This window comes from Chrysemys picta, chromosome 6 (assembly GCF_011386835.1).
Source record: "Chrysemys picta bellii isolate R12L10 chromosome 6, ASM1138683v2, whole genome shotgun sequence".
In the NCBI taxonomy this organism is placed as follows: Eukaryota; Metazoa; Chordata; order Testudines; family Emydidae; genus Chrysemys; species Chrysemys picta.
The window spans coordinates 80,843,266-80,869,513 of record NC_088796.1 but is presented as its reverse complement, the minus strand read 5'-3'; the positions used below and the strand labels follow the sequence as shown (position 1 = coordinate 80,869,513).

General features: G+C 41.8%; 1 protein-coding gene and 1 long non-coding RNA gene across 4 annotated transcripts in view; one reads left to right on the top strand and one right to left on the bottom strand.

Annotated features, from left to right (window-relative positions):
• Window positions 1–26,248, bottom strand: part of ADAMTS19 (ADAM metallopeptidase with thrombospondin type 1 motif 19) — a 326,693-nt gene that overhangs the window by 32,221 nt on the left and 268,224 nt on the right. For all 3 annotated transcript variants that reach the window (XM_065599319.1, XM_005303066.5, XM_065599318.1), the window contains 3 exons: window positions 18,496–18,653; window positions 17,068–17,221; window positions 1,552–1,687 (listed from right to left, as the gene is read on the bottom strand). In XM_065599319.1, coding sequence (XP_065455391.1) covers window positions 1,552–1,687; window positions 17,068–17,221; window positions 18,496–18,653 — 448 coding nt within the window. The remainder of the gene's footprint in view (window positions 1–1,551; window positions 1,688–17,067; window positions 17,222–18,495; window positions 18,654–26,248) is intronic.
• Window positions 22,069–25,224, top strand: LOC135984352 (uncharacterized). Its single transcript, XR_010602288.1, has 3 exons — window positions 22,069–22,166; window positions 24,486–24,544; window positions 25,090–25,224. It is a non-coding gene; the product is annotated as an uncharacterized LOC135984352 (long non-coding RNA).

The following is a 26,248-nucleotide window of genomic DNA, read 5'->3' as shown; positions in this document are numbered from 1 at the left end:
AAAAAGTGGCAGGTATCAGTAACAAATAAATAGTAATGCTTAGAGAATTCACTAAACCCACAGGAATGAAATTCCCCCATTGGTGAAATAATGTTTGTTTTGTCATTTTTTAAACATACAAAATGTTTGACCACTTTGAATTCAGGTCTATGAGATACCTTCTAGATTGCTCCAGATGGCACTTCTTATTAGCAGCTTTATGGTTATGGCTTTATGTACTATTTAAATTATATGATACCTCTGCTGTGTGTAAAAACAGTGCAACACATTTAAAAATAATTATAATTGATATTATCTCAGAAAAGGAGCAGATTTCTCCCATTTCTATCCCTCAGCCACTATTGAGACATTTTTAAAAATCACTGTATAAATTGAAATAAAAATGTTCACTCTATAAAGGTGAAATTCTCCAGCCTATGTTATGCCGGAGATCAGAGGAGATGATCATAGTGGTTCCTTCTGACCTTAAAATATATTATATTTTTTACTTTACAGACTTTTTCTGTTAAAGACTTTCTAAGGAAACTGACTTTTTTCAATTTTTTATGCCTGTTTCTTTAAAATATTTTACTAGTAATTTAATTTGTTTTCTTCTCTCCTTTGCCTTATTTTAAAAATATTGTTCACCCTTCTATCCATATAATTGTGATCCCAGTCTTGCCAATCTGACACACACAAAATCCCCATAGTTGTAAATAGGAATTTTCCCTGTGTGAGGACTATGGCACTGGACACAGTCTTCATTTCTCATGATCACGTCAGTCTGGTAACACCAGGGACTGAGTCTGATAATGATCATGAAATGCCATCTGATACCGTTCCATTTGAATTTACCTTCTCTGAAACATAGCAACCACTGCAACCTGCATGCTTGCTGTATTAAAGTCCAGAGATTCGCCTTAACCCTACTGCATCAACAACTCAGAGAAAGAATGGTACTCTCTGAAGTTTAACAAAAGCAGCATTACAGACAGAATGCTTACTGTAGTCACCAGGGGCGGTGGATGCAGAACTACACATTTCCCATAGAAAATCCCCATCATGCCCAGGAAATGAGCCAGCTACTACACCCCATTAAGGTGGCCAGCTACATTTACTGTGTGTCTAGCCAACTCTGCTGACTGGTGAAAAGGGACGGGCATGAACCTGCCTTTTCCCCAACAACTTAGCCAACTAGAGCACTATCAGGGAGAAGTCCCTGTGCTCAGAGTGCAGGAACTACAGTTGTTGTCAGCCCCTTTGCTGGGGATGAAATTTAGAAAAAAGGCTAATTGTGCCTTTTCTACCCCTTGCACACAGAATATTAATCCATAGACACTGGTGATGTTCATGCTTCAAGGAAATTGGGAAGATCAGTACATGAAAAATAGAAAAATTGAAGTATTTACTTTCTAGTGTAACAAGTGTTTAGCGTGTGCTGTTAAGGATTATGATCCCAATTCAACAAAGCTCTGAAGCACATGTTTAACTTTAAGCATATGCTTAAATCGATTCCTGTGATTTCTACCACTTAACATTAATTACAGTTTAATGGAATTGAATCACTATCACCTTGTCTGGCACGGTTGTTCATTGCACTTTCGGACCTGTGGCTCAGGCTTTGTTAAATATTTGCATTTCTTATTGTCCACAATACTGATATTCTTATTCATAATCTTTGTGCAAGATACTGTTGTCTTTCTTTCTCCTAATAAAAAAACATAAAGCAAAGATACATGGAAAAATGGGAAATGTCCAGCTTTCTTACAAAAAAAAAAAATCTATGTTGAGTCACAGGTAACTTTATCTGATAAAACTACCATCTTTATGTGTAATTTGGATGAAAGATGTGAAATAAAATACAGTAAGTTATCAGATATAGTTTTCTATACATATGTACATTATACAAGTTTTAGTTTCACATGTGAAAATTTACAAACCATTGACTAGAAAAGTAGATATTTTATGGAAAAAAACCAAACTGAATTCATCCACTGGCTTAGAAAAATGAAGTATGCCATTTCTACATTTTAGAATGGCAATTATGGAAACCAACGATACCAGGAATAATTACAGGTGGAGGGATCTGGTTGACTATAAAAGAAGTTGTGATTTATAATTGCACAGAAAAAAATACACGTTAATTATAAATACGTTTGCAAAAATCAGATGTATTTCATGTGTACCTACACCCAAAGCACACATTCTTCTCTACCCAGATACATACCTTTATCACTACCACAACTACTGTACTCCACAACCTTATCTCTGCACCCATGTGATGCTAGTTTTCCCCACCACCCTCCTTCCAACACACTAAACAAGCACACCAAACATCCACACTAATAGTGTAGGGAGCAGGTAGAGTCATTGATTTTAAGGCTGGTGGGAACTATTGTGATGGTCTAGCATGACCTTCATAACACAGGCAACAGAATTTCACCCACTGATTTCTGATTCTAGCCCAACAACTTGCCATCAAAGAAGAACGTATCTTTTAGAAAGCTAACCAGACTTGAATTAAAGACACCAGACAGTGGAGAATTTACTGTATCCCTTGCTAATCTGTTCCAATGGTGAGATACATCTAATTTGAAGTTTGCTGATTTAAACTAGTAATTTGATAATTTGGTAAAAGGGTGTGAGCAGGAGGAAGGCAGAGTTAAGACTGTGGTATATGGTAGTGATAAGGAATGTGCCTATGGATGCAGGAGTAAAATATGTGTGTACATATTTTTATATATAATTTGTGTGTGGCCACCTTAACTGATTTACATTTTTCTGTGTACTTCCATATGCGTGTATATACATGCATACACACATATGTGTGTGTGTGTGTGTATATAGATATGCGTATGTATGTATATAAATAACATTTGCATGTGATTACCTTAACTATTTTATAGTTTCGTGTATGTATGTGTGTCCAAATATATAGGTATACACGCATACACCCACACACCAAACTTTTTTTGCCAAATAGTTGATTACACACAAATTATATATCTAAATATATATGCACAAAACCACACAGCTTCTTTTATACTTCCTTTTTATTATTCATTTTAAACATTATTTAAATAAATATATGATTGTAAACTGTTATTTCTGATTAATCAAATGTTGACAATAACAGTTTAAACTCAAATCTTTCCACATCACAGTCTGTAACATTTTACATTATGTTATTTGTGTTTATAAGAACAGACAATCAATAGAATAGTTACAATGAATGTTTCTTTTGTCAAAAATAAATAATCTTGAAGCTGTAATTTAGAGCATTTGCATTAAAATATCTCAAAAAGAAGATTTTTAGGTTACCTAAACTAATTTAAATAACACCACAAGCTTATGCCAATTACAACAGAAAAGGATGATAAACAGACATAATGAAGCACTTTGCTAAATGTTTATCTAAGTTGTCACGTAGAATAAATGACTAGGATTAATGTTACATTTGAGCTTTTCTCAGAAAATGAGAAACACTAGAAATGGTATACTTATGAGAGTTCATGATAAATGCAAGTACTGGAATTATAATAAAAATACAGCAGGAAGTCATTAAAAGTGTTAATATTCTAAAATGAATCCGAGGAGTGGCACTACTTAGAAAAGGAGATGCTGCTTGTAGCAAGTACAGAATGCTTATAGAGGAGAGTTCTCTTACCAAACCGCAAACATACATATCCATGGAAACTCGTCTGTAGAGAATTAAGGATTGTTCACAGAGTCAAAGTAGCTGGGACAGTGAGTTCTTTAGACTATTATGATGAATAAGTGGTATGTTTCCAGCTTTTACTATTTGAGTCAATAAGAGAAGCACAGCAATTTTCAGGATTAGAAGAGACTATGTCAGAATAGTGTGAAATGTAGAATACCAAGACAGTGCAACTTCGGGAGCCTTGCTAAGCAACAAATAAAGGAGTGGATGGGCAGGGGATAGACATAACAGGAGTCTATGAATATTTAAAGAAGATATACATGACAGTTGAAGGTTAATTACTTTTGTTGGTACATGGTGGTATAATTAGGAGTTATAAGATTAAATTTTAAAAAGGGGAAATTTGGACCGTATATCAAAAATAGCTTTCTGACAATACTTTTGTTGGTGAGAGATACAAGCTTTTGAGCCACACAGAACTCTTCTTCAGGTCTGGGAAAGGTAATCCCAGTGTAACAGCAAAATGCAAGTTGGAAAAGATTGTTTATCATAAGTAGTTAGCACATATTGTAAGGGACCATTCAGGACAGAGTGGCCCGATAACATCTCTGCAGTCATAGGACAAAAAGAAGAGGTTAGAGGGTTAAGACTGTTGCAATAAGCCATAAATCCAGTGTCTCTTTTCAGTCTATGATTTTTAGTGTCTAGCAAAGTAATGAATTTAAGCTTCCAGGCTTATATTTTGAAAGCATTATGCAGGTTTCCTTTGAGGATGAGCACTGATAAGTCAGATGGAAAGTACTTGTTTTGTGAAAAGTCACCCCAGGGAAGTGGATGGACAAAGAGATAGACTACGTGGTTGATAATTAAAAACTTTGGTAATGGATGTCTTAGGAGCTAATTGAAGAACTAATATATTTTTACTCTATCTTCTGTGGTTCTGTGTGTCTTTGTGAGCAAACAAGAAACACAGAGAAAGGGCCACCTCAGAAAATATAGCAGTGCAAATGTCACCTATGTTTTCAATTCTGCAAGAGTTTGAGAACGATAAAGTAAACAGGATAGTGAATGAGGATAAAAAAGCATACATATATTATGCAGCACACCCGTACCTACAAACAGGAGAGAAGAACAGGCAAAAGAAAAAGATAGTAGTAATCAAGTGACTATAATTAGAAACACAGATAGCAATGCTTGTTGATGTGAATATGAGTGTAGTGAGATTTTTCCAGTATGGTGTAATTATCACACTATCATTATTATTATGCCATTTGTGTACTCCTCAGTTTACAGACATAAGATAAGAGGTAAAATTTTCAAAAGTAGCTAAGGCTTGATCTGGGTTAATGTAAGCTAGCTTGTGTCAATCTAGCTGTGGAAGCGTCTTCACTTAATTTTGGCTCCCGCTGATGTAAGTGCCTGTCTAGGCCAATTTAGTAACACCACCTCCCCAAGTGGTGTAAAGTCATGGTCGATGTAGTTAGGTTGATGCAGTCTCAGTGTAGACACTGCACTGCTTACATCGACTGTTACTGGCTTTCAGGAGCCATCCCAGAATGTCCCATATTGACATTACAATTGATACAAGCGTTCCTAGTGAGTACGCACACTACTGAAACAAGGAGGCAAGTGTGCATACACACAAGCTATTTAATAGCTGCGGTGGCTGTATGCCGGTGTAAATTAGGTCGACATAATTTTGTAGTAGAGATATGACCTAAGACCTAGATATGAAATCTGGTCTAAGACTAGATATGGTCTTAAAAGGCAATGGAATTTAGGCTCCTAAAAACTAGTTTCACAAGGGTAGTTAGGTGTCTAAACCCTAGACTTAAGTACCTAATTCTGGATTTAGGCACCAATGTCCCAATTTTAGGCTCCACTGTGATTCTGAAAACTGCAACTGAATCCTGTAGGCACCTAAACTCACTCTGTGACTAAGTTTTTTTAGTCAAAAGTTCCCTTAGAGTTTGTGTTTCTGCCTCTGGGTAGGCATCTGGGTACCTATCTCCTGCCTGAGACCTAGAGCAATGTATGAACCAGGGAAGATAGGCATTTGCCTACCTAACTTGCATGTAGGGCCCAATCTGGTAGGTGTACTTTCCAGCATGATAATATTGTTCAGCTTCTAAAGAGTTAGTAATTTTTATGGATTTAAAATTTTCTTCCATATTTGTAGTTTGCTTTCCTAAATTCACATATTTATGACCACAGGAAACATGCATCTCCCAGTTTATTAACATTGTATCAGTGTTTTCCTGTCTCCTGATACAGCTTTTGTTTCATTTTGTGACTCTGGCAGCCGAGATGCCAGCTCTTGCCCAGGCTGCAGGCATTAGTCAAGACTGACAAGCTCATAGCTGGAGACCAGGTTACCTGTATCTTAGTTCTACTCAAAATAGGTATTAGTTTTATAAGAATGTATTTAGACTCTGTGAAATGCTTGTATGTTGCTGCATGCATTAATCTCACTTATATATACATTTTAAGTTATAGGTAATAGTTAAATATTTGCTCTGAAACTGTAAACCCCCGTAGTCAGGAGAAAAACATTACCAAGTGTGAAATACTACTTTGCCACAGGAGGTGTTATCTCCTCCTGCCCAACAAAAGAAGGTACATAGACACCACACAAATAACTCTGGAACATCAGAGGACAAAAGACTTTGTTGACTGCTCCCCCGTGACCTATGAAAAGGAGACATGCATGTGAACTCGTCCCATCATCTTGAACTCTGGGGGAAAAGAATCAAAATCCCTGACAAGAAGAAACTGCATCTTTTTGGCTATTTGAACTTTGAAGGGCCAAAGACTCTAAACTGAAGCCAGAGATCCCCAGGGGCTGCCTTCTGGGTCTGCCCTGAAAGACACTTAGAATAGACAGATCACTACACCTCTGTCACTCTTAGATGGTAACTCATTTGTGTGTATATGTTTGTTTGCTTTAACCTGTAAATAAAATAGATGGACATCATACCAAAAGGACTGAAAATAAAAAATCCATTACAATCAACATACCCCACAGACTATGGTGAAAGATTGTGCCACACACTCTCAAAGAAACTGCAGAACCACCTGATCAACATCCTATACTGCAAACAGGAGAAGATTAAGAATGAGCTGTCAAAACTGGAGACTCTCATAAAAAAACAACCTTCCACACAAACTTCCTCATGGCTGGACTTTACAAAAACTAGACAAGCCATTTACAACACACACTTTGCTTCTCCACAGAGGAAATAAGACACTAAACTATCTAAACTCCTACATGCCACAAGGGGCCACAACAGTGGTACCCCTGACTCACCCAACCATATTATTAATCTATCCAGCTATACTCTTAACCCGGCAGAAGAGTCTGTCCTATCTCAGGGCCTCTCCTTCTGCTCCACCACCCCCACAAACAGTTCTGCGGTGACCTGGAATCCTACTTTTGCCATCTCCGACTCAAGGACTATTTCCACCACACCACTGAACAGCACACTAACCCACAGACACCTTCCTACCAATGCTACAAGAAGAAGGATTCTGTATGTACTTCTCCTGATGGTCGAAACAACAGACTTGACTTCTACATCGCATGCTTCCACCGATGTGCACGAACTTAAATTGTGGAAAAGCAGCATCACTTGCCCCATAACCTCAGCCATGCAGAACACAACGCCATCCACAGCCTTAGAAACAACTCTGACATTATAATCAAAAAGGCTGACAAAGGAGGTGGTGTAGTCATCATGAATAGGTGGGAATATGAACGAGAGGCTGCTAGGCAACTCTCTGACACCACATTCTACGGGCCATTACCCTCTGATTCCACTGAGGGGTACCAAAAGAAATGGCACCATCTGCTCAAGAAACTCCCTGAAGAAGCACAAGAACAAATACACAGACACACCCCTAGAGGCTTGAACAGGGGGTATTCTATCTGCTACCCAAGATCCATAAACCTGGAAATCCTGGACGCCCCATCATCTCAGACATTGGCACCCTGCCAGCAGGATTGTCTGGCTATGTGGACTCTCTCCTCAGGCCCTATGTTACCAGCACTCCCAACTATCTTCGAGACACCACTGACTTCCTGAGGAAACTACAATCCATTGGTGATCTTCCAGAAAACACCATCCTAGTCACTATGGATATAGAAACTCTCTACACCAACATTCCACACAAAGATGGACTACAAGCCGACAGGAAGAGTATCTCTGATAATGTCATGGCAGACCTAGCGGATGAGCTTTGTGACTTTGTCCTTACCCATAACTATTTCAGATTTGGGGACGATTTATATCTTCAAGTGAGCGGCACTGCTATGGGTACCCGCATGGCCCCACAGTATGCCAACATTTATATGTCTGACTTAGAACAGCGCTTCCTCAGCTCTTGTCCCCTAGAACCCTACTCTACTTGTGCTACATTGATGACTTCTTCATCATCTGGACCCATGGGAAGGAGGCCCTTGAGGAATTCCACCAGGATTTCAACAATTTCTACCCTACCATCAACCTCAGCCTGGATCAGTCCACACAAGAGATTCACTTCCTGGACACTACAGTGCAAATAAGCGATGGTCACACCAGGGCCGGCTCCAGCATTTCTGCCGCCCTAAGCAAAAAAAAAAAAAAAAAGGCGCGATCACAATCACGACCAGCGGCGGCAATTCGGGGGGGGAAAAAAGCCGCGATTGGCGGCGGCAGGTCCTTCGCTCCTAGAGGGAATGAGGGACCTGCAGCCCCCGAATTGCTGCACGTGCCGCCCCTCTCCCTTGGCCGCCCCAAGCACCTGCTTGTTAAGCTGGTGCCTGGAGTCGGCCCTGGGTCACACAAACACCGAAAACCTACTGACTGTTATACTTACCTTCATGCCTCCAGCTTTTATCCAGACCACATCACATGATCCATTGTCTATAGCCAAGCCTTAAGATACAACTGCATTTGCTCCAATCCCTCAGACAGAAACAAACACCTACAAGATCTCTATCAAGCATTCTTAAAACTACAATACCCACTTGGGGAAGTGAAGAAACAGATTGACAGAGCCAGAAGGGTACACAGAAGTCACCTACTACAGGACAGGCCCAACAAAGAAAGTAACAGAACGCCACTAGCCAGCACCTACAACTTCCAACTAAAACCTTTCCAACGCATCATCAAGGATCTACAACCTATCCTGAAGGATGATCCCTCACTCTCACAGGCCTTGGGAGAAAGGCCAGTCCTCACCTACAGACAGCCTCCCAACCTGAAGCAAATACTCACCAGCAACTACACACCACACAACAGAAACACTAACCCAGGAACCAATCCCTGCAACAAACCCCATTGCCAACTCTGTCCACATATCTATTCAAGGGACACCATCATAGGACTTAACCACATCAGCCACACCATTAGGGGCTCTCTAGCGGGATGGTTACCTGCTCCAGCCCTGAGAGGGTAGAAGCCAGCCCTGGGAGAGGGCTAGGGGCTAGGAGAAAAGCCCAAGCAGATTGGGAAGGAGCTACACCTGGGCCTCGCCCCAATCAGGGCAGCTGGGACTTATAAGAAGGCCAGGGCAGCCAGAAGCAGAGCAGAGTCTCTCCTCTAGCTGTGGAGGGAGACCGGCCTGGCTGCAGGGGAATAAGAGGGTACCTGGGAGTGAAGCAGGGCTGGGGAAGAACCAGAGGAACAGGGGAGCTCCAGGCTGGCGACTCCCCAGACTGCAGGGCCTGGTCCCAGGCCCATAGAGGTACTGGGTGGTAGAAGAAGGCAGCAGGTCAAACTCCCTTGCCTGTGATGAGTGGTGTTTATACTGCAGTCTGCCCCAGTAAGTGGGCTAGGTGAGGATTGGCAGTAGCCCAGACTTAGGCGAGGTGGGGGTAGTGGGTGAGGGTTACCCGGGGAAGGGAGACCCACAGAGATTGTTGGGGTATTGCCAGGGGGCAGCACCCCAGAGAAAATGGGCACCGGGGTCTGGGGGGGACACGGGGCCCAGTTGTGGCAGATCACCTGCCTGCAGAGGGCGCTCTGGGCTGGAAATCGAGCTAATTCCCTGAGAGACCAGCAAGAGGCGCTGCAGGGTTGAGTCCGCACGCTTACAGACTCGTTCACCTGCACCAATGTGATATATACCATCATGTGCGAGCAATGCCCCTCTGCCATGTACATTGGCCAAACCAGATAGTCTCTATGCAAAACAATAAATGGACACAAATCAGACATCGAGAATTGTAACATTCAAAAACCAGTAGGAGAGCACTTCAATCTCCCTGCAAAAAAGAACAAGGAGTACTTGTGGCACTTTAGAGACTAACAAATTTATTTTGGCATAAGCTTTCATGGGCTAAAACTCACTTCATCGGATGCATGCAGTGGAAAATACAGTAGGATGATATTATGACAAAGTTCCTCCTCTATCTTGGTGGGTCCTGCGCTTATTGGCGGATTTTCTTGCCTCAGAAATTCACCATGTGGGTTGGGGAACAGCCCAGAGACCTTCCCCACTGGGAGAACCCACAGTCTAGGTCAATTGGGAGGTTTGGGGGGAACCCAGGCCCGCCCTCTACTCCGGGTTCCAGCCCAGGGCCCTGTGGACTGCAGCTGTCTATAGTGCCTCCTGTAACAGCTGCATGACAGCTACAACTCCCTGGGCTACTTCCCCATGGCCTCCTCCAAACACCTTCCTTATTCTCACCACAGGACCTTCCTCCTGGTGTCTGATAATGCTTGTGCTCCTCAGTCCTCCAGCAGCACACCCTCTCACTCTCAGCTCCTTGCGCCTCTTGCTCCCAGCTCCTCACACTCTCGCACTACAAACTGAAGTGAACTCCTTTTAAAACCCAGGTGCCCTGATTAGCCTGCCTTAATTGATTCTAGCAGCTTCTTCTTAATGGGCTCCAGGTGTCCTAATTAGCCTGCCTGCCTTAACTGGTTCTACCAGGTTCCTGATTACTCTAGTGCAGCCCCTTCTCTGGTCACTCAGGGAACAGAAAACTACTCATCCAGTGACCAGTATATTTGCCCTCTACCAGATTCCTGTACCCCATTGGTCTGGGTCTGTCACATATCCCTCCCCCCTGCTCAACGCCAAGGGGTTGGGCAGCTTGGGACGCCAGGCAGTGCACACGTGACAAGCCATCAGCGTTGCCATGACGGCTCCCTGCTCTGTGTTGCACACGGAACTGGAAAGGTTGGAGGGATAAGAACCATCTGGTCACCCTTGTGTTCTTCTCCTTGTTCCGCTGCATCCATTGAAGAGGGGCATGGTCGGTCACGAGGACAAATCTGCACCCGAGCAGGTAGTAGCGCAACCTTTCCATGGCCCATTTTACAGCGAGGCATTCTCTCTCCACCACTGCATATTTTTGTTCCCGTGGAAGGAGTTTCCGACTGAGGTATAGAATTGGGTGTTCCTCCTCCCTGACCATCTGTGATAGAATGGCCCCCAACCCTACTTCCGATGCATCCGTCTGCAGGATAAACTCCTTGGTGAAATCAGGGGCTATCAGTACGGGGTTATTGCAGAGGGCAGTCTGTAGGTCTGTGAATGCTTCCTGTGCTGCGTCAGACCATCTCACCAGATCAGGTGACGGGCTTTCACTAGGTCTGTCAGGGGGCTTGCCCTTGTGGCAAAGTGAGGGATAAATCGTCGGTAATACCCCACCACACCTAGGAATGCCCGGACTTGTTTCTTGCGACTTGGTCGGGGCCAATTTTGGATGGCCTCTAACTTGTTCACTTGGGATTTTACCAGACCTTTTTCCACAATGTAGCCAAGATATTTGGCCTCTGTAAACCCTACAGCGCACTTGGCAGGGTTTGCTGTAAGGCCAGCTCGCCTGAAGGTATCGAGGACTGCCTCCACCTTCTCCAGGTGGGTTTCCCAGTCTGGGGTATGAATGACCACATCATCCAAGTAGGCAGCAGCATAACTGTTATGCGGGCATAATAGCTTGTCCATGAGGCGCTGGAAGGTAGCTGGGGCCCCATGTAGTCCAAAAGGGAGGACGGTATATTGAAAAAGACCCTCTAGTGTAGAGAACGCAGTCTTTTCCTTTGCATCTTCTGCAAGGGGAATCTGCCAGTACCCCTTTGTCAAGTCTAGGGTAGTCAAGTACCGGGCATTACCCAGACGGTCCACTAGCTCATCTATGCGAGGTATGGGGTACGCGTCGAACTGGGATACTTCGTTTAGTCGCTGGAAGTCATTGCAAAATCTTGTGGTGCCATCAGGTTTGGGCACCAGCACGATTGGGCTGGACCACTGACTGTGGGATTCTTCGATGATCCCCAACTCCAGCATTTTTTTTACTTCTGCTTTTATTTCCTCCCTTTTTGCCGCTGGCACCCGATAGGGCCTCATTGTTACTGTGGCCCCAGGGTTCGTGACGATGTGGTGATATGTCTCAGTTGTTCGACCCGGTTTTGTCGAGAACACATCTTGGTTCTGGAAGATCATCTCAGACACCTCATTTCTGGTCTGGCGTTAAATCGGGAGACACTCTTACCTGTTTGGAAGGCTTGTTTTCCTGGGTTAGGTCTTTTTGGACCGTTGTGCATGCCTCTTGTGCATGCCAGGGTTTCAGAAGGTTAACGTGATAAATCTGTTCTTGTTTTCTGCGTCCTGGCTGCCACACCTTGTAGGTTACTTCCCCCAAGGGTTCAACCACCTCATAGGGCACCTGCCATTGGGCCAGAAGCTTGCTTTCTGCCGTGGGTACCAACACCATAACCCGATCCCCTGGTTGGAACTGTCGCACTTTTGCCTGGCGATTGTAATGGATTCGCTGGGCCACCTGTGCCTTCTCCAAATGTTCCCGTACAATAGGGGTAACCCAGGCTATCCAGTCTTGCATCTGAATTACATGCTCTATTATATTTCTCCTCTCATTGGGTTCCTCTTCCCAGATCTCTTTGGCGATATCTAGTATGCCACGGGGGTGATGTCCGTATAATAACTCGAAGGGGGAAAACCCAGTTGAGGCCTGTGGTACCTCCCGGATAGCGAACATAAGGTAGGGTAGTAGGGTGTCCCAATCCTTCCCGTCCTGACTTACCACCTTCCTTATCATAGACTGGAGGGTTCAGTTAAACCTTTCTACCAACCCATCAGTCTGTGGATGGTAGACCGAAGTTCTCAGGGTATGTATATGGAGCAGCGCACAGAGGTCCTTCATTAGGTTAGGCATAAATGGGGTTCCTTGGTCAGTTAATATCTCCTTCGGTAGCCCCATTCGGGCAAAGATCCCCACCAGCTCTTTGGCTATAGTTTTAGAGGCCATGTTCCGCAGGGGGATGGTTTCTGGGTAGCGAGTAGCATAGTCCAAAACAACAAGTATATATTGGTGGCCCCGAGCTGTCTTCTCCAGTGGTCCCACTAGGTCCATGGCTATTCGCTCAAAGGGGACCTTTATGATGGTAAGGGGTACTAAAGGTGCCCTCAAGTGGGGATGGGGACTGTGCAGCTGACACTCCAAGCAGGAGGCACAGAACCTCTGCACTTCTTCATGCACTCCGGGCCAGAAGAACCGTCGTAGGACTTGTGCCAGGGTCTTCTCTACCCCCAAATGCCCCCCAAAAAGATGACTATGAGCAAGACTTAATACAGCGTTCTGGTGTTTTTGAGGTACTAGGATCTGCTGTACCTTCTGCCCCTGTACTGGTATAAGAGATCCTTCTTCATTATGAAGTAAGGTCCTGGTCCCTGGGTTTTTTCCTTCCACGGGGACCCCATCTATTTCAGTCACCTCCTTCCTAATGTTGTCATACCTTGGGTCTTCTGCCTGGTCCCGTCCAAAATTTCCTCTCCCGGGGCTAATCTGCCCAAGATCTAGGGGCCCAGTCTCTGTTGCCTCTACTGATTCAGAAGCATTAGGGTGGGAAAAGACTCAGGTGCTTCTCCCTCGTGCGTGGCCTCCTTTTTAGCTGCGCGGGTCCGCCTACCTACAAGAGCGACCCTCTGGCTTTGGGTCAGTATTTGGGTTCCCAAGGCCTTAGCTGCCCTTCTTTCCCTTTTTGTCTTTCTACCCTGTCTGGGAGTGGAGAACAAATCTGGGGATATTTCAGAGAAGATTGGGGGTTGACAGTCTGCTGCGGATGCCTCATCAATTTTAGGGTCTCCATTTTTCTCCAGTCCTCCTACTGGGAAGTCCCTCCCTATGAGCACCGGGTATGGGAGTTTAGGGACTACACCTGCTGCTACCTCAGTAGTGTTCCCTTGGATCTCGATTTTTACTGGGATGGTGTGGTAGTAACTAACTGTCCCATGGACACATGTTATCCCCGTAAGTTTAGCCTGCAGCAGCTGACTATGCTTCACGAGCTTCCCTGAGATAAGCGTGATAGCACTCCCTGAATCAACCAGTGCCATGGTCCTTACCCCATTTAGTTTCACTGGTCTGGTATACATATGTGGGGTTAGTGAGACCCCCACAAGGTGGATTAGGGAGCATGGATCTGCCCAATTCCCCAGGTTACACTGCATAGGCTCCTCAGCATTGAGACACTGTGCAGCTATGTGTCCCCACTCCCCGCAGGCACAACATCTGTATGGAGCCCTAGGTGTTCCCCGGTCTCTTGGTTTGGGCAGTCTAACGTCACGGTCCTCTTCTCCCTCAGTGCGCCGACTCTTTGTGGCCTCTAATGGGCCTTCAGCCTCTCTCTTTTTCCACCGGGCCCTCCTGGTGGCCCAGTCACCCGAATTTTAGGGCTTGGTGCTGCTAGTTTAACCCAGGGTGCCTGTTCCTTAACTGGTCGGGTCAGCTCCCTCGCTGTCCTTCACCTCTCTACCAGGGCGACAACCTCATCATAGGCGGAGGGTTCGTTCTGGCTTACCCAGGCACGAAGGTCTGGTGGTAGTCCCCTCATGTATCGGTCGATGACCAGAACCGCTAGTAACTCTTCCGGACTCCGGGACTCTGTTTGCAACCACTTTCGTGCGAGATGGATGAGGTCATACAATTGGGACCGCAGGCTTTTGTCTTCCTGGTACCTCCAACCGTGATACTGCTGTCGTTACCCCAGATCTGGCCAGGATCTCTGCTTTCAGCTGGGAGTAGTCTGCCGCAGCATCTTCAGGCAGATCATGGTAGGCCTTCTGGGCCTCCCCACACAGGAATGGGGCAAGGATGCCAAACCACTGATCTCGAGGCCAGGCCTCCCGTAGGGCTGTCCTCTCAAAGGCCAGAAGGTATGCCTCTACATCATCCTCAGTGTCATTTTCTGCAGCCAATGACTGGCCTATATGAGCCGCGTCCCATCATGGCCGCGATTCAGCTCTGTAAGGGACTTTACCTGGTTTACCAGCTCCCGCAAAATAGCTCGGTCTTGAGCAGCCTGGTCCATCAGCAAGCGATTAGTCTCTTGTTGCAGTCGCACTGCCTCCTGTTGGGCGGTTGCCTGGACACGGGTAGCCTCCTGCTTGGCCGCCTTAGCTTGTATCAGTGCCTGCACCACATCATCCATTGTGGTGAAAAAAAATAAACCCTCTCCTTTTTGTTTGTTTGTTTGTTTTTTGTTTAAATCACCCTCCTTCTTCCGCTGCGCTGTGCACCCCAAGATCCCATTCCTAACACCAGTGTGACAAAGTTCCTCCTCTATCTTGGTGGGTCCTGCACTTATTGGCGGATTTTCTTGCCTCAGAGATTCACCATGTGGGTTGGGGAACAGCCCAGAGACCTTCCCCTCTGGGAGAACCCAAAGTCCAGGTCAATTGGGAGGTTTGGGAGAGACCCGGGCCTGCCCTCTACTCCGGGTTCTAGCCCAGGGCCCTGTGGACTGCAGCTGTCTATAGTGCCTCCTGTAACAGCTGCATGACAGCTACAACTCCCTGGGCTATTTCCCCATGGCCTCTTCCAAACACCTTCCTTATTCTCACCACAGGACCTTCCTCCTGGTGTCTGATAACGCTTGTGCTCCTCAGTCCTCCAGCAGCATACCCTCTCACTCTCAGCTCCTTGCGCCTCTTGCTCCCAGCTCCTCACACTCTCGCACTACAAACTGAAGTGAGCTCCTTTTAAAACCCAGGTGCCCTGATTAGCCTGCCTTAATTGATTCTAGCAGCTTCTTCTTAATGGGCTCCAGGTGTCCTAATTAGCCTGCCTGCCTTAACTGGTTCTAGCAGGTTCCTGATTACTCTAGTGCAGTCCCTTCTCTGGTCACTCAGGGAACAGAAAACTACTCATCCAGTGACCAGTATATTTGCCCTCTACCAGACTCCTGTACCCCACTGGTCTGGGTCTGTCACAATATATATACACAGAGAACATGAAAAAATGGGTGTTTCCATACCAACTATAACGAGACTAATCAATTAAGGTGGACTATTATCAGCAGGAGAAAAACAATTTGTAGTGATAATCAGGATGACCCATTTCCAATAGTTGACAAGAAGGTGTGAGTAACAGTAGGGGAAAAAATTAGCATGGGGAAATAGTTTTTACTTTGTGTAATGACCCATCCACTCCCAGTCTTTATTCAAGCCTAATTTAATGGTGTCCAGTTTGCAAATTAATTCCAATTCTGCAGTTTCTCATTGGAGTCTGTTTTTGAAGTTTTTTTTGTAGGAGTATTGCAATTTTGAGGTCCGTAATTGAGAGACCGGGGAGGTTGAAGTGTTCTCTGACTGGTTTTTGAATGTTAGAATTCTTGACGTCTGATTTGTGTCCATTTATTCTTTTGCATAGAAACTGTCCAGTTTGGCCAATGTACATGGCAGAGGGGCATTGCTGGCACATGATGGCATATATCACATTGGTAGAAGTGCAGGTGAACAAGTCTCTGATGGTGTGGCTGATGTGATTAGGTCCTATGATGGTGTTCCTTGAATAGATATGTGGACAGACTTGGCAACGGGCTTTGTTGCAAGGATAGGTTCCTGGACACTCAATAACAGACTTAAAAGTGGCCATTCTTCAACAAAACAACTTCAAAAACAGATTTCAATGAGAAACTGCAGAACTGGAATTAATTTGCAAACTTCAAATTAGGCCTGAATAAAGACTGGGAGTGGCTGGGTCACTACAAAAAGTAATTTTCCCTCTGTTAAAAGCGACAAAGAGTCCTGTGGCACCTTATAGACTCTTTGTCGCTTTTTACAGATCCAGACTAATGTGGCTACCCCTCTGATTGATATTCTGTTGATATTCACCCCTTCTTTTCTACTGTTGGGAATGGGCCACTTCATTTTGTTTAACCAGATTTCCTCTCCTCACTGTCCTTTTTGACTATCTACTTTACTTGGATGTAAAATTTTACTATAGATATTATTGTTGCTTTTAGAAAATTAAAAAGCAAGGAGATGAAAAATATACTTAATCTTTCCATGCCTATTGTATTATATCTGCTGTAATAAGGATGGTATTATTAAAACACTATTAGAACTAACATTTGATTGAACATATAGTTATCCAAGGATATATAAATATATATTATAACTTTAAAAAAATCATTCACCTCCTCCGCATACAGCATCACAGTCCTCCCAACCTGAGTGCGTCCACATAAAAAGAGGTTCAGGCACTTTTGAGCTCTGATTCTCAGGAAGAGGGTCCAGTGGAATAGTGTATTCATAATGCAGACCGTAATTCTGGTCATGAAAAAGCAGGACCTGCAACATACACAGAATGAAGATTCATGTTCACAGACATTGCTGAAGTCAAATTATGACCAGAGGAAGAAATTAAATAGAGTAGTAAAGGAAGAATTAACACTACATTGCTCATGTGTATTTTCTCTGTCGGTACAGAGCTGCATTCTGGTCTTAGAAGAAACCATCACAGTCTTCTTGACTATAAGTATTATGCTGCTATGACCTACACAAAGGAAATGGACAGGGTATTTAAGCAGAATAAATGAAGGGATGTGCACAAAACTCACTAGGATAGGAGCAAAAATTGAGGCTGACTTTCTCAGATTAGAATTTTCTGTAGGAAGGGATGGTTGGATAGTTTAGAAACTGACCATTTTAAGGCAGCCGTATTGTTAACTCACTGTTCAATGTAATTCCACATACAACTTTTTCTCCAAATTTGTTTCTTTTTTACTATAACGATTGTCACTAGCAGCACACTACAATTGTTGAACACACAATACAGTCAATGTGAAGTTATTGGTACTTATAAACCATTTAAATTTGACCTAAATCCTTGTTAAAAAGGAACGTGTGACTTAGTTGTTTTAGAGATGTGTACATGTTTATGATGGCAGGAGAATTTTATTCCCCAGAAATAACGTATAGCAGAAGTATACTGTGGCTTCTTCTGGCTCATTGAATAAAAGTGATTTTTAGAAATAAATTTGTCTCACAAACCAATTTGTGTTTCACAGTTACAGACAAACATTTTGAACACCTCTGTCCCACCAGTGTAGTGAGAGGATGACAATCGTGATTCTAGTTAACCCATTGGTAAAGGATGGATTACAACTTCAGGTTTCTGCATGAAAGAATACCAGATGATATTACTCACAAGGAGGATATAGTTTTTGGAGGATATCAGGTTTTAATTTCATTTTTGGAGGGATAGCTCTCCCCAGATTCTTGCATTTGGAGGATTTGAAAATGTTGAGTATTCTCCTATCATCACCCTGATAATCCCCATACTCTCTCTCCCTCTTCCAGTTCTATCACCATCACTATCAACTTCACCTCTCCTCCATTTCAGTAGGTGACCACCAGAGCCCACTGCTCCTACAATGTGAAGTCTCCTATAATGTTTGTCACACAAAAGATTTCATCTCAGTTATGGCTTCTAGCTATCTCACATTAGGAAAAACTGTCAGACTATTTGGATTGCTAAAGAATTCCAGAAACATAAAACACCAACCTCACCACCATGCTATTTCATATAAAACAGGTAAAAAACATAATCCATATTGTCATACCAGTAGATGTAAAGGTGATGTTGTGGGACCTTTGGCAGAGATTTTCTCCCAGAGACCTCTCCGAACATAATGGACAGTAGTCCCAGCAATATTGAATGTTCCTGAATGTTCTATCTTCCAGTCACTATTAATGGACTGTTTGCTGGCATCTCGAAGAGCTGTGGAAATATTTAAAAATGATGTGAAAGAGAACTTTACTGTAATACTTTATGGCGTCTTCATATTGTACTGTCAGTATAATTTACAAGTTGGTTGAATCACAGGATCCAATTCACAAAGCTATTGGTCATTCATAACCTACATAAATAAACTTCAGTAACAGCACATTCTAGATTCCCTTTCTGGCAAGGAAACATGACAAAAAACATATGTCTGCCATTATTTGGATTCTTCTGAAGTTAGGACAGTTTTATTGGCCTGATTACAAGGACTAACGGCCTGTAGCATTATTCAGTAACTTGATTAAAACACAGGTCAGTCAGGTCTATACAAGTTCTTTGCCCCCAAGATGGTAATTTTTATGAACAGACAGGACCTAAGGAATAAGGGGGGGACAAATGGAATGCTTCAGAAATCACAGAGCACCTCTCTGGGTCAGTGCAGATTAGGATTTAGAAATCTCCTGCTTTCAAGTCCTTTTCTTTTTAACTAGTAGACCCCATTGCTTACTAACTGAAAATGGGGAAATGCTGTAATTGTCCCAGACAGGCTACATTTATGCACTATATTTCTGTTTTTTTAAAAGCTGACTTTTGTAAATAGGCATAATTTGATGTTTCAAGCCAGGAATACCTTTGTTGGGGGAGGGCTCTTTCCCCCTTTTGGCTTCATCGTAAGCATTGATTAGACTAAATAAGATACACTTCAAGGAATTGAGGATAAATGGTTTTGCATCATTTTTGATACATGAATTCAGTATTTTTTTCCTCCTGTGAAGAGTCTGTAATTCTTGAACAAATCAGGCTCTTGAACAGTCATGTGAAGTAAAGTATACTCAAAGTCACCTTGTGGGCAAGAAGTTCTACACATTCCCCATTTAAATTGGATGTTTGGCTTCAGAATTATGTGAAAGAACCTCAACACCTTAGTTCGTGCCCAAAATTTCTTTTAGAGTTGTACATTAATGTGAGTCATTCCTGGTGATCAACTTCTCTCCTATTTATATTTATACTGTTATGTTATGTTTCTATGGGAAACAATGGCAATAGGACCATCGACTGGCAGGAATACAATTGCATTATTCACCAATAATGTGTGCCACTACAGCACTGTACAATAAATAGTAAGACTATAAAATCCATTAATGCTGTAAAATATTCCTGTACTAAAAATATCCAGTGATTTTATAAGTTTCAAAAATTGGCCTTTTAGGTTTAACAATTCAACTATTTAAAGTTAATTAAGTTCCATTTAGTAGTTGGTAGTAAGGTCCAAATCCTCTCCCCAGCACACAACCAAAGTAAATGGGCTATAAACTGGAGGTCTGCAAGGGTCAGAGAGGGTAAGATGGAATAGAATCCTCTCCCTGATCAACAGAGGAGCTGCTATGCAGCCATATGACTTTAACAACCTCCTCAGGTTTTGTACCCAGTCAATCATAGAAAAGAGGAGGTTTGGCTGCTGAAGTAACATAACTGTGGATCCACCTAGCTGACCCCTGTCCCATCTCCAAAACACTCCATGTTGGCACATAAGGTGTGCAGAGGGTGTAGAACTCTGAACAGGCCTCCCATGTAACAGAAACATTCTGGCTCTTTTTGTATTCTTGTCACAGCTGAGGGCCCATACTTGAGCTGCAGAATTTGACTCCAAGGAAGGAAAGGTAGTCCTGTGATTAAAGCTCAGGACTGAAAATCAGGAGAGTTAAGTTCTATTCTTGGCTTTGCCACTGCCTATTTAACCTTGGGCAAGTTTATCTAGATATACTATATGTCCTAGTCCTGATTACTCCAACTATTTTCATTCTAAGCTTGACAATTGCAATCTTGGTCCTCTCAAGTCCATTCAAAATGCTATTGCTAAAGTCATTTCCTTGGCTCATTGGTCTATGTCTTCCATCTCTTTGCATCCCTATATAAGGCCCTTCATCATTTAATTCTGTTTTACCTATCAGTGCTAATATGTAATAAGCCTCTACTCTACCAACAATGTCAACCTTCATCCCCATGCATGGGAGATATTCCCTATTAATGTCCATAAAGTCAATACATTATTCTCCTTTAAATCTTTTTTAAAACTCATCTATGCCATGAGACTTGCAAAACAAACAGGCTAGACATTTGGTGTGCTGAGACTTCTGCTTAATATGCTAATCATGATGGCTCTATTTACCTTTCCTTTTCCCCCACCATTTGTTTCTCATCATCCAATCTCAAAAGGTATAAAGCAGAAATAGAAGGGATTCAAAGGTGGATGAAGAAAATGACTAGAGTCATGGAAAGACTTTCTTATGAGAAAAGACTGGAAAAGACTGGTCTGCCTGATTTAGAAAGAAGATAACTGTGGTATACAGAATAATGAATGACATTGAGAAGGTAAATTAAGCACTCCCATTTACTCTTTCTCATAATACAAGAACAAGTGGCAATCAATTTAATACTGATAAAAAAAAATTAAACAGTATGTGACTGACCTGTGGGAACAGGTTACCACTACCATTGAGACCAAAAAGGTTAATTAAACATTGTGTGGCTAATGAGAATACATAAATACTCATACTTCAGACTACACAACAACCACTAACTGGTAGGAAATAAGAAAAAATTTCATCCTTGCGCAGGTTATTCCATTATTTTCCACTGTGTAGTTTCTTGCATCTTCCTGTGAAGCTTCTGATATAAGTCACTGTTAAATCAGATTCTGGATAATCTGGTATGGTAATTCCTATGCTCCAAATTTCCCTCCTGTACCTCATTTTTCTTGGGCTTACGTATATGAACATTTAGTTCACAGCAAGTTGTGGTGTAAATCATCCTCACACTAGCCTGCTGCGCACTAACTGTCCATGCGGATCCTGTTGCTGCGCACTAGAAGTTCCATAGTGCCATTTGCTCAACCCTACTTTGAAATGGGAGTAGATTAAAGCTTGCTGGGGAACTGAGAGCAGGGTCCACACAGACAGTTAGCACGTGGCAGGCTAGTGTGAGGTAGATTTTATCACCCCAGCTTGCTGCAAACTAAGAATTCATACAGACAAGCACCCTTTCTGTAAAATGGGAATTCCTACTTCACAGGAGTTTTATGAAGCTCAATTAATTCAGTTTTATAAAGTCCATGAATTAAATGGAAAGAGTGCCACTGCACTACAATAATGCTATTGTGACAGACCCAGACCAGTGGGGTACAGGAGTCTGGTAGAGAGCAAATATACTAGTCACTGGATGAGTAGTTTTCTGTTCCCTGAGTGACCAGAGCAGGGACTGCACTAAAGTAATCAGGAACCTGCTAGAACCAGTTAAGGCAGGCAGGCTAATTAGGACACCTGGAGCCAATTAAGAAGAAGCTGCTAGAATCAATTAAGGCAGGCTAATCAGGGCACCTGGGTTTTAAAAGGAGCTCACTTCAGTTTGTGGTGTGAGGAGCTGGGAGCAAGAGGTGCAAGGAGCTGAGAGTGAGCTGCTGGAGGACTGAGGAGTACAAGTGTTATCAGACACAAGGAGGAAGGTCCTGTGGTGAGAATAAGGAAGGTGTTTAGAGGAAGCCATGGGGAAGTAGCCCAGGGAGTTGTAGCTGTCATGCAGCTGTTACCGGAGGCCCTATAGATAGCTGCAGTCCACAGGGCCCTGGGCTGGAACCAGGAGTAGAGGGTGGGCCTGGGTTTCTCCCCAAACCTCCCAATTGACCTGGACTGTGGGTTCTTCCAGAGGGGAAGGTCTCTGGGCTGTTCCCCAACCCACATGGTGAATCTCTGAGGCAAGAAAATCTGCCAATAAGCGCAGGACCCACCAAGATAAAGGAGGAACTTTGTCACACTATATAAACACATTTACAGAATCCTTTTGCAGTATCTAGTTAAAGTTAAATACTAAGAGTAATCTGCAAAGGTTATTTTATTTCAGATATTTTCTTCCCCAATCTTTATCTAGGGTGAGTTGAGCATCCAACACATGTATGTCTAAATATATGTCAGATACTGTGACATTCTCTCTCAGTGCCTATTTCTGATCAATCTGATGCCACAGAATGCACTATTCTGTAATACAGATCAAAAGCTAGCCTGTACCAAAAGAGTGACAGCTAAATTCCATTTACTTAATAACTGAGTGATGGTGAGGAATGTGGTATATTTGCTGGATTTATGTACTGTGAGCTCTCTCTCTTTATGTGGACACTACTGAAATATCAGCTTTGTTCTGACACTTTTATTTTTGATTAAGTGGAAATTGCCAATTTTTGTAAAGAAAAGATGAAAAGGTTTTAAGAAAAAGGGGATTGAGTTCAAATGAGGGGAAGTTGACATTTTTGTGAATTCTGAATTGATGGGTGGTATATTTTGTGTGCAAAGAGGGTACAAAACTTGGTGAGCCACTGTATGTAAAATTTCAGAATGTAATTTTGACCATTTACTACTTCTCTAGGAACACTTGCCAGTGACCAAAATATTGTTTTAAAAAAATAATAATAAATAAAAGATCATAAACCCCTGAAAGTGTACATTCTACTTTTAGTATTTTTAAAGTAAGCCACTGTTTCACATTTTCAAAGCCAATTACAGGATTTGAAAAGCAGGAAATTTGGTGGTCAAATACCTTAAGCACCTTTGAAAATTTCAGCTTAATGCCCTGTAAAAGGCAAAATTATGTCACAACCTTATATTTGGAGCCACTATTAGTGCCTCTAGAATTAGATATAATTTGATATAATGTACCAATATTAGTGTTATTTCTAGTTAAATGTACTTTTGCAGCCACATTTTTCAATTTTTCATTATCCAACAATGGGACATTTAAAAATATTGAAAGTAATATATCTTGTACTCTTAGTGCTAAATAATGAATAACATAGTTTAATTGATAAATATCTTTGATTATGTGAAGAAATTTACTATTAGACATTATATTACTTTTATATAGAGATATAAATTGAATAACAAACTCCCCATCATCTCTCAAATAACTGAGGGTGAACTTCGATATTATCTCTCTGTAGGAAGCTCTCCTATTAGTTGCTTGTCCCTTAATTTATGTCAGGCCACTGTCTTGAGCATAAGGAAACCAAAGAAAAATAGTTATCAGGACCACACAACCTCTTTGCAATAGTTTGATTAGGTATATCGCAGCATGCACAGTGTCAAAAAGAGACTCTCCCTTCCCCAAATGAAGAATTTCAGAGAAATATTCAGTTTTTACAAAATCACATACTCCAATAATTAAACATTTAATGAAAAGCTATGCAGGGCAGTTGTTAGAATGTGCCTGAGACATATTTCCAATAAGATGTGTAATAAAAAGGGAAAGACATAATATGGAGGTAATGCTGTATAATAGGAATAGTACAGAAAACAAAGATGACAGTTTATATTGATCGTCGGGTTTTCCTAATATTGAAGAGAATATACTTCTATTTTCCTCTTTTAAAATACAAATAAAGTATTTAGATATTTGTGATTCAATGTTTATTAATGGCTTTTTTGGTATAACTGATGCGATTCCAAATGCATATCCTGAATTTGTGTGAATATTGCATACGCTCATGTGGGTAAAGAACAAGCCTATGGGGGCTGTTTTTTCTTTTCTTTTTTTAAAGTAAAACTATAAAAGCACTGGGCATTTCCTGAGGATTACTGATGGGCAGGAAGGAGATGATGGCACCTCAGCAGAACCTCAGGCAGTTAACCTTAACAGTTCATTAATCCTCAGGAAATGCCATGTGCCAGGGTCATCAAGGTTACTACAAAATGAAACCGAGGAGACAGGGTGTTGGGATTTTTATGGATGATACAACTTTAGCTAACTTACGTAAAGCAATCTGCATGTATTCTCTCTCAACAGTTTCTGCAAATAATGAGACCATCACTATTCAACAAAGCATATGCTTAAATCTCATTGAGGTCAGTAGGACTTAAGCATGTGCTTAAAGTTAAATATGTACTTACATTGCTATTCAGTGAAGCAGTTGATTTAAATGTTTTAATTTGTGTAACTGTTTTCACATATACATGTTTAAATCTTTAGCACTGTGGATAAATGTTCACATATTCTGTCACTTCCATTTTGTACCTACTCTGACAATAAAGCTGATGAATCCTCTAAGTACCCAAGACTATTTCTCAAGAATAGTAACTTAATGGCATTTATCAAAGAGAGGGTTGTTGCACAATTCTTCTATGTAGCTCAAGGACCAGATTAAAAAAAAGAGCCCAGAGGCCCATATTAAAGTATGTATGTGCAAAAATGTATACATAAGGTTTGTGTGTATACCGTAGTTACGTTTGTGTATGCTATCTGGATAAATGCATCAGCAAATGGCTAATTATATGTCTAACTAGCAATTTCTTTTTAATTACCTATTTTGCATGGGTAGTCTTTGAAACTGAGAATGCAAATATAGGTGCATAATTGTGCTCACATTTTTGTGCTTTGATCTTGTGTCTAGACCTCCTCCTTTAAAAATGAAAATAACACATAAGCAAGATATAGCATGGGTCTTTTCTGAACAGAGGTCTCGGATTTAGCTTTCACGAATGAGAAGAAATAACTAACTTATATTCATTTTGCAATTTACTGCTTTGGCAAGGTGAGAATTCTATAAATATTTTCACCAAGTTTAAACAAATATCAGTTGAGCATGATAGACTTTCATATGCTTAATTCTGGGTGTTTTCTGAAATGTGTTGATCAATTGCTACCAGTTCTACCTATTACGTATACACAAAACACTGGACTGGGAGATCTGACTGTGACTTTTTCTTCTCTAATATTTGAATGAACTGAAAAGGACTATTACAGACAGTAAATCCCACAGAGTCTTCTTTGTTACCAGATTAAAACAAAATAAAGCCACATAATCTTCTCTTCATGGAAAAAAAAATGTAAACCCACACTTTTTTTTTTTTGAATTTAGTAGCTTTAGTTTCTATCATTATAAATCACAAAATTCATGAAATAAAGTACTAACAACTAGCAAGAATATAAACCATTAGCAAATTCTAAAGAACATATGATTACTTTATACTGGTATAAAATTAGCTCCAAAAGTGCTACATGTTAACCATATTATATGAATTTTTAAGCACGGGGAAGTGGGAGGGAAATATGCTTGGTCTTAATACACAAAGTTGTACAAATTCTTGTTGATAAAGACCAGATCCTCAGCTGGTGTAAACTGACTTCAACTGAGCTATGACAATTTAGACAAGTTGAGAATCTGGCCCAAGATATTTAAAAGCATTGTCAGAGATGATATTTAAAACTGTGTGCGCTTTGACAGGCTACATAAAAGGACCATATGACAGTTTTTTTTTTTTCCTCAGGAAGCATATTCCATAATGGAAACCACATGCAGCACAATTATCCATTAGATGCCTCAAAATGGAACTGGTGATTACAAATTTGTGTAGCATTAAATTCTCAGGACTCCAAAAGGCTCACATCTTTGAAAGAGAGTGACTGTATATCTGAGAAGTCACAAGTAATCCACTTCTGTGCTACATATAAAAATAACTGTATTTTTTCCTTCTAACATATGTTTAGCAGAATATCCGAAGGTAAGGAGATGATTATAGTTGTTAGACTATAAAACAATTCTTTAGTTG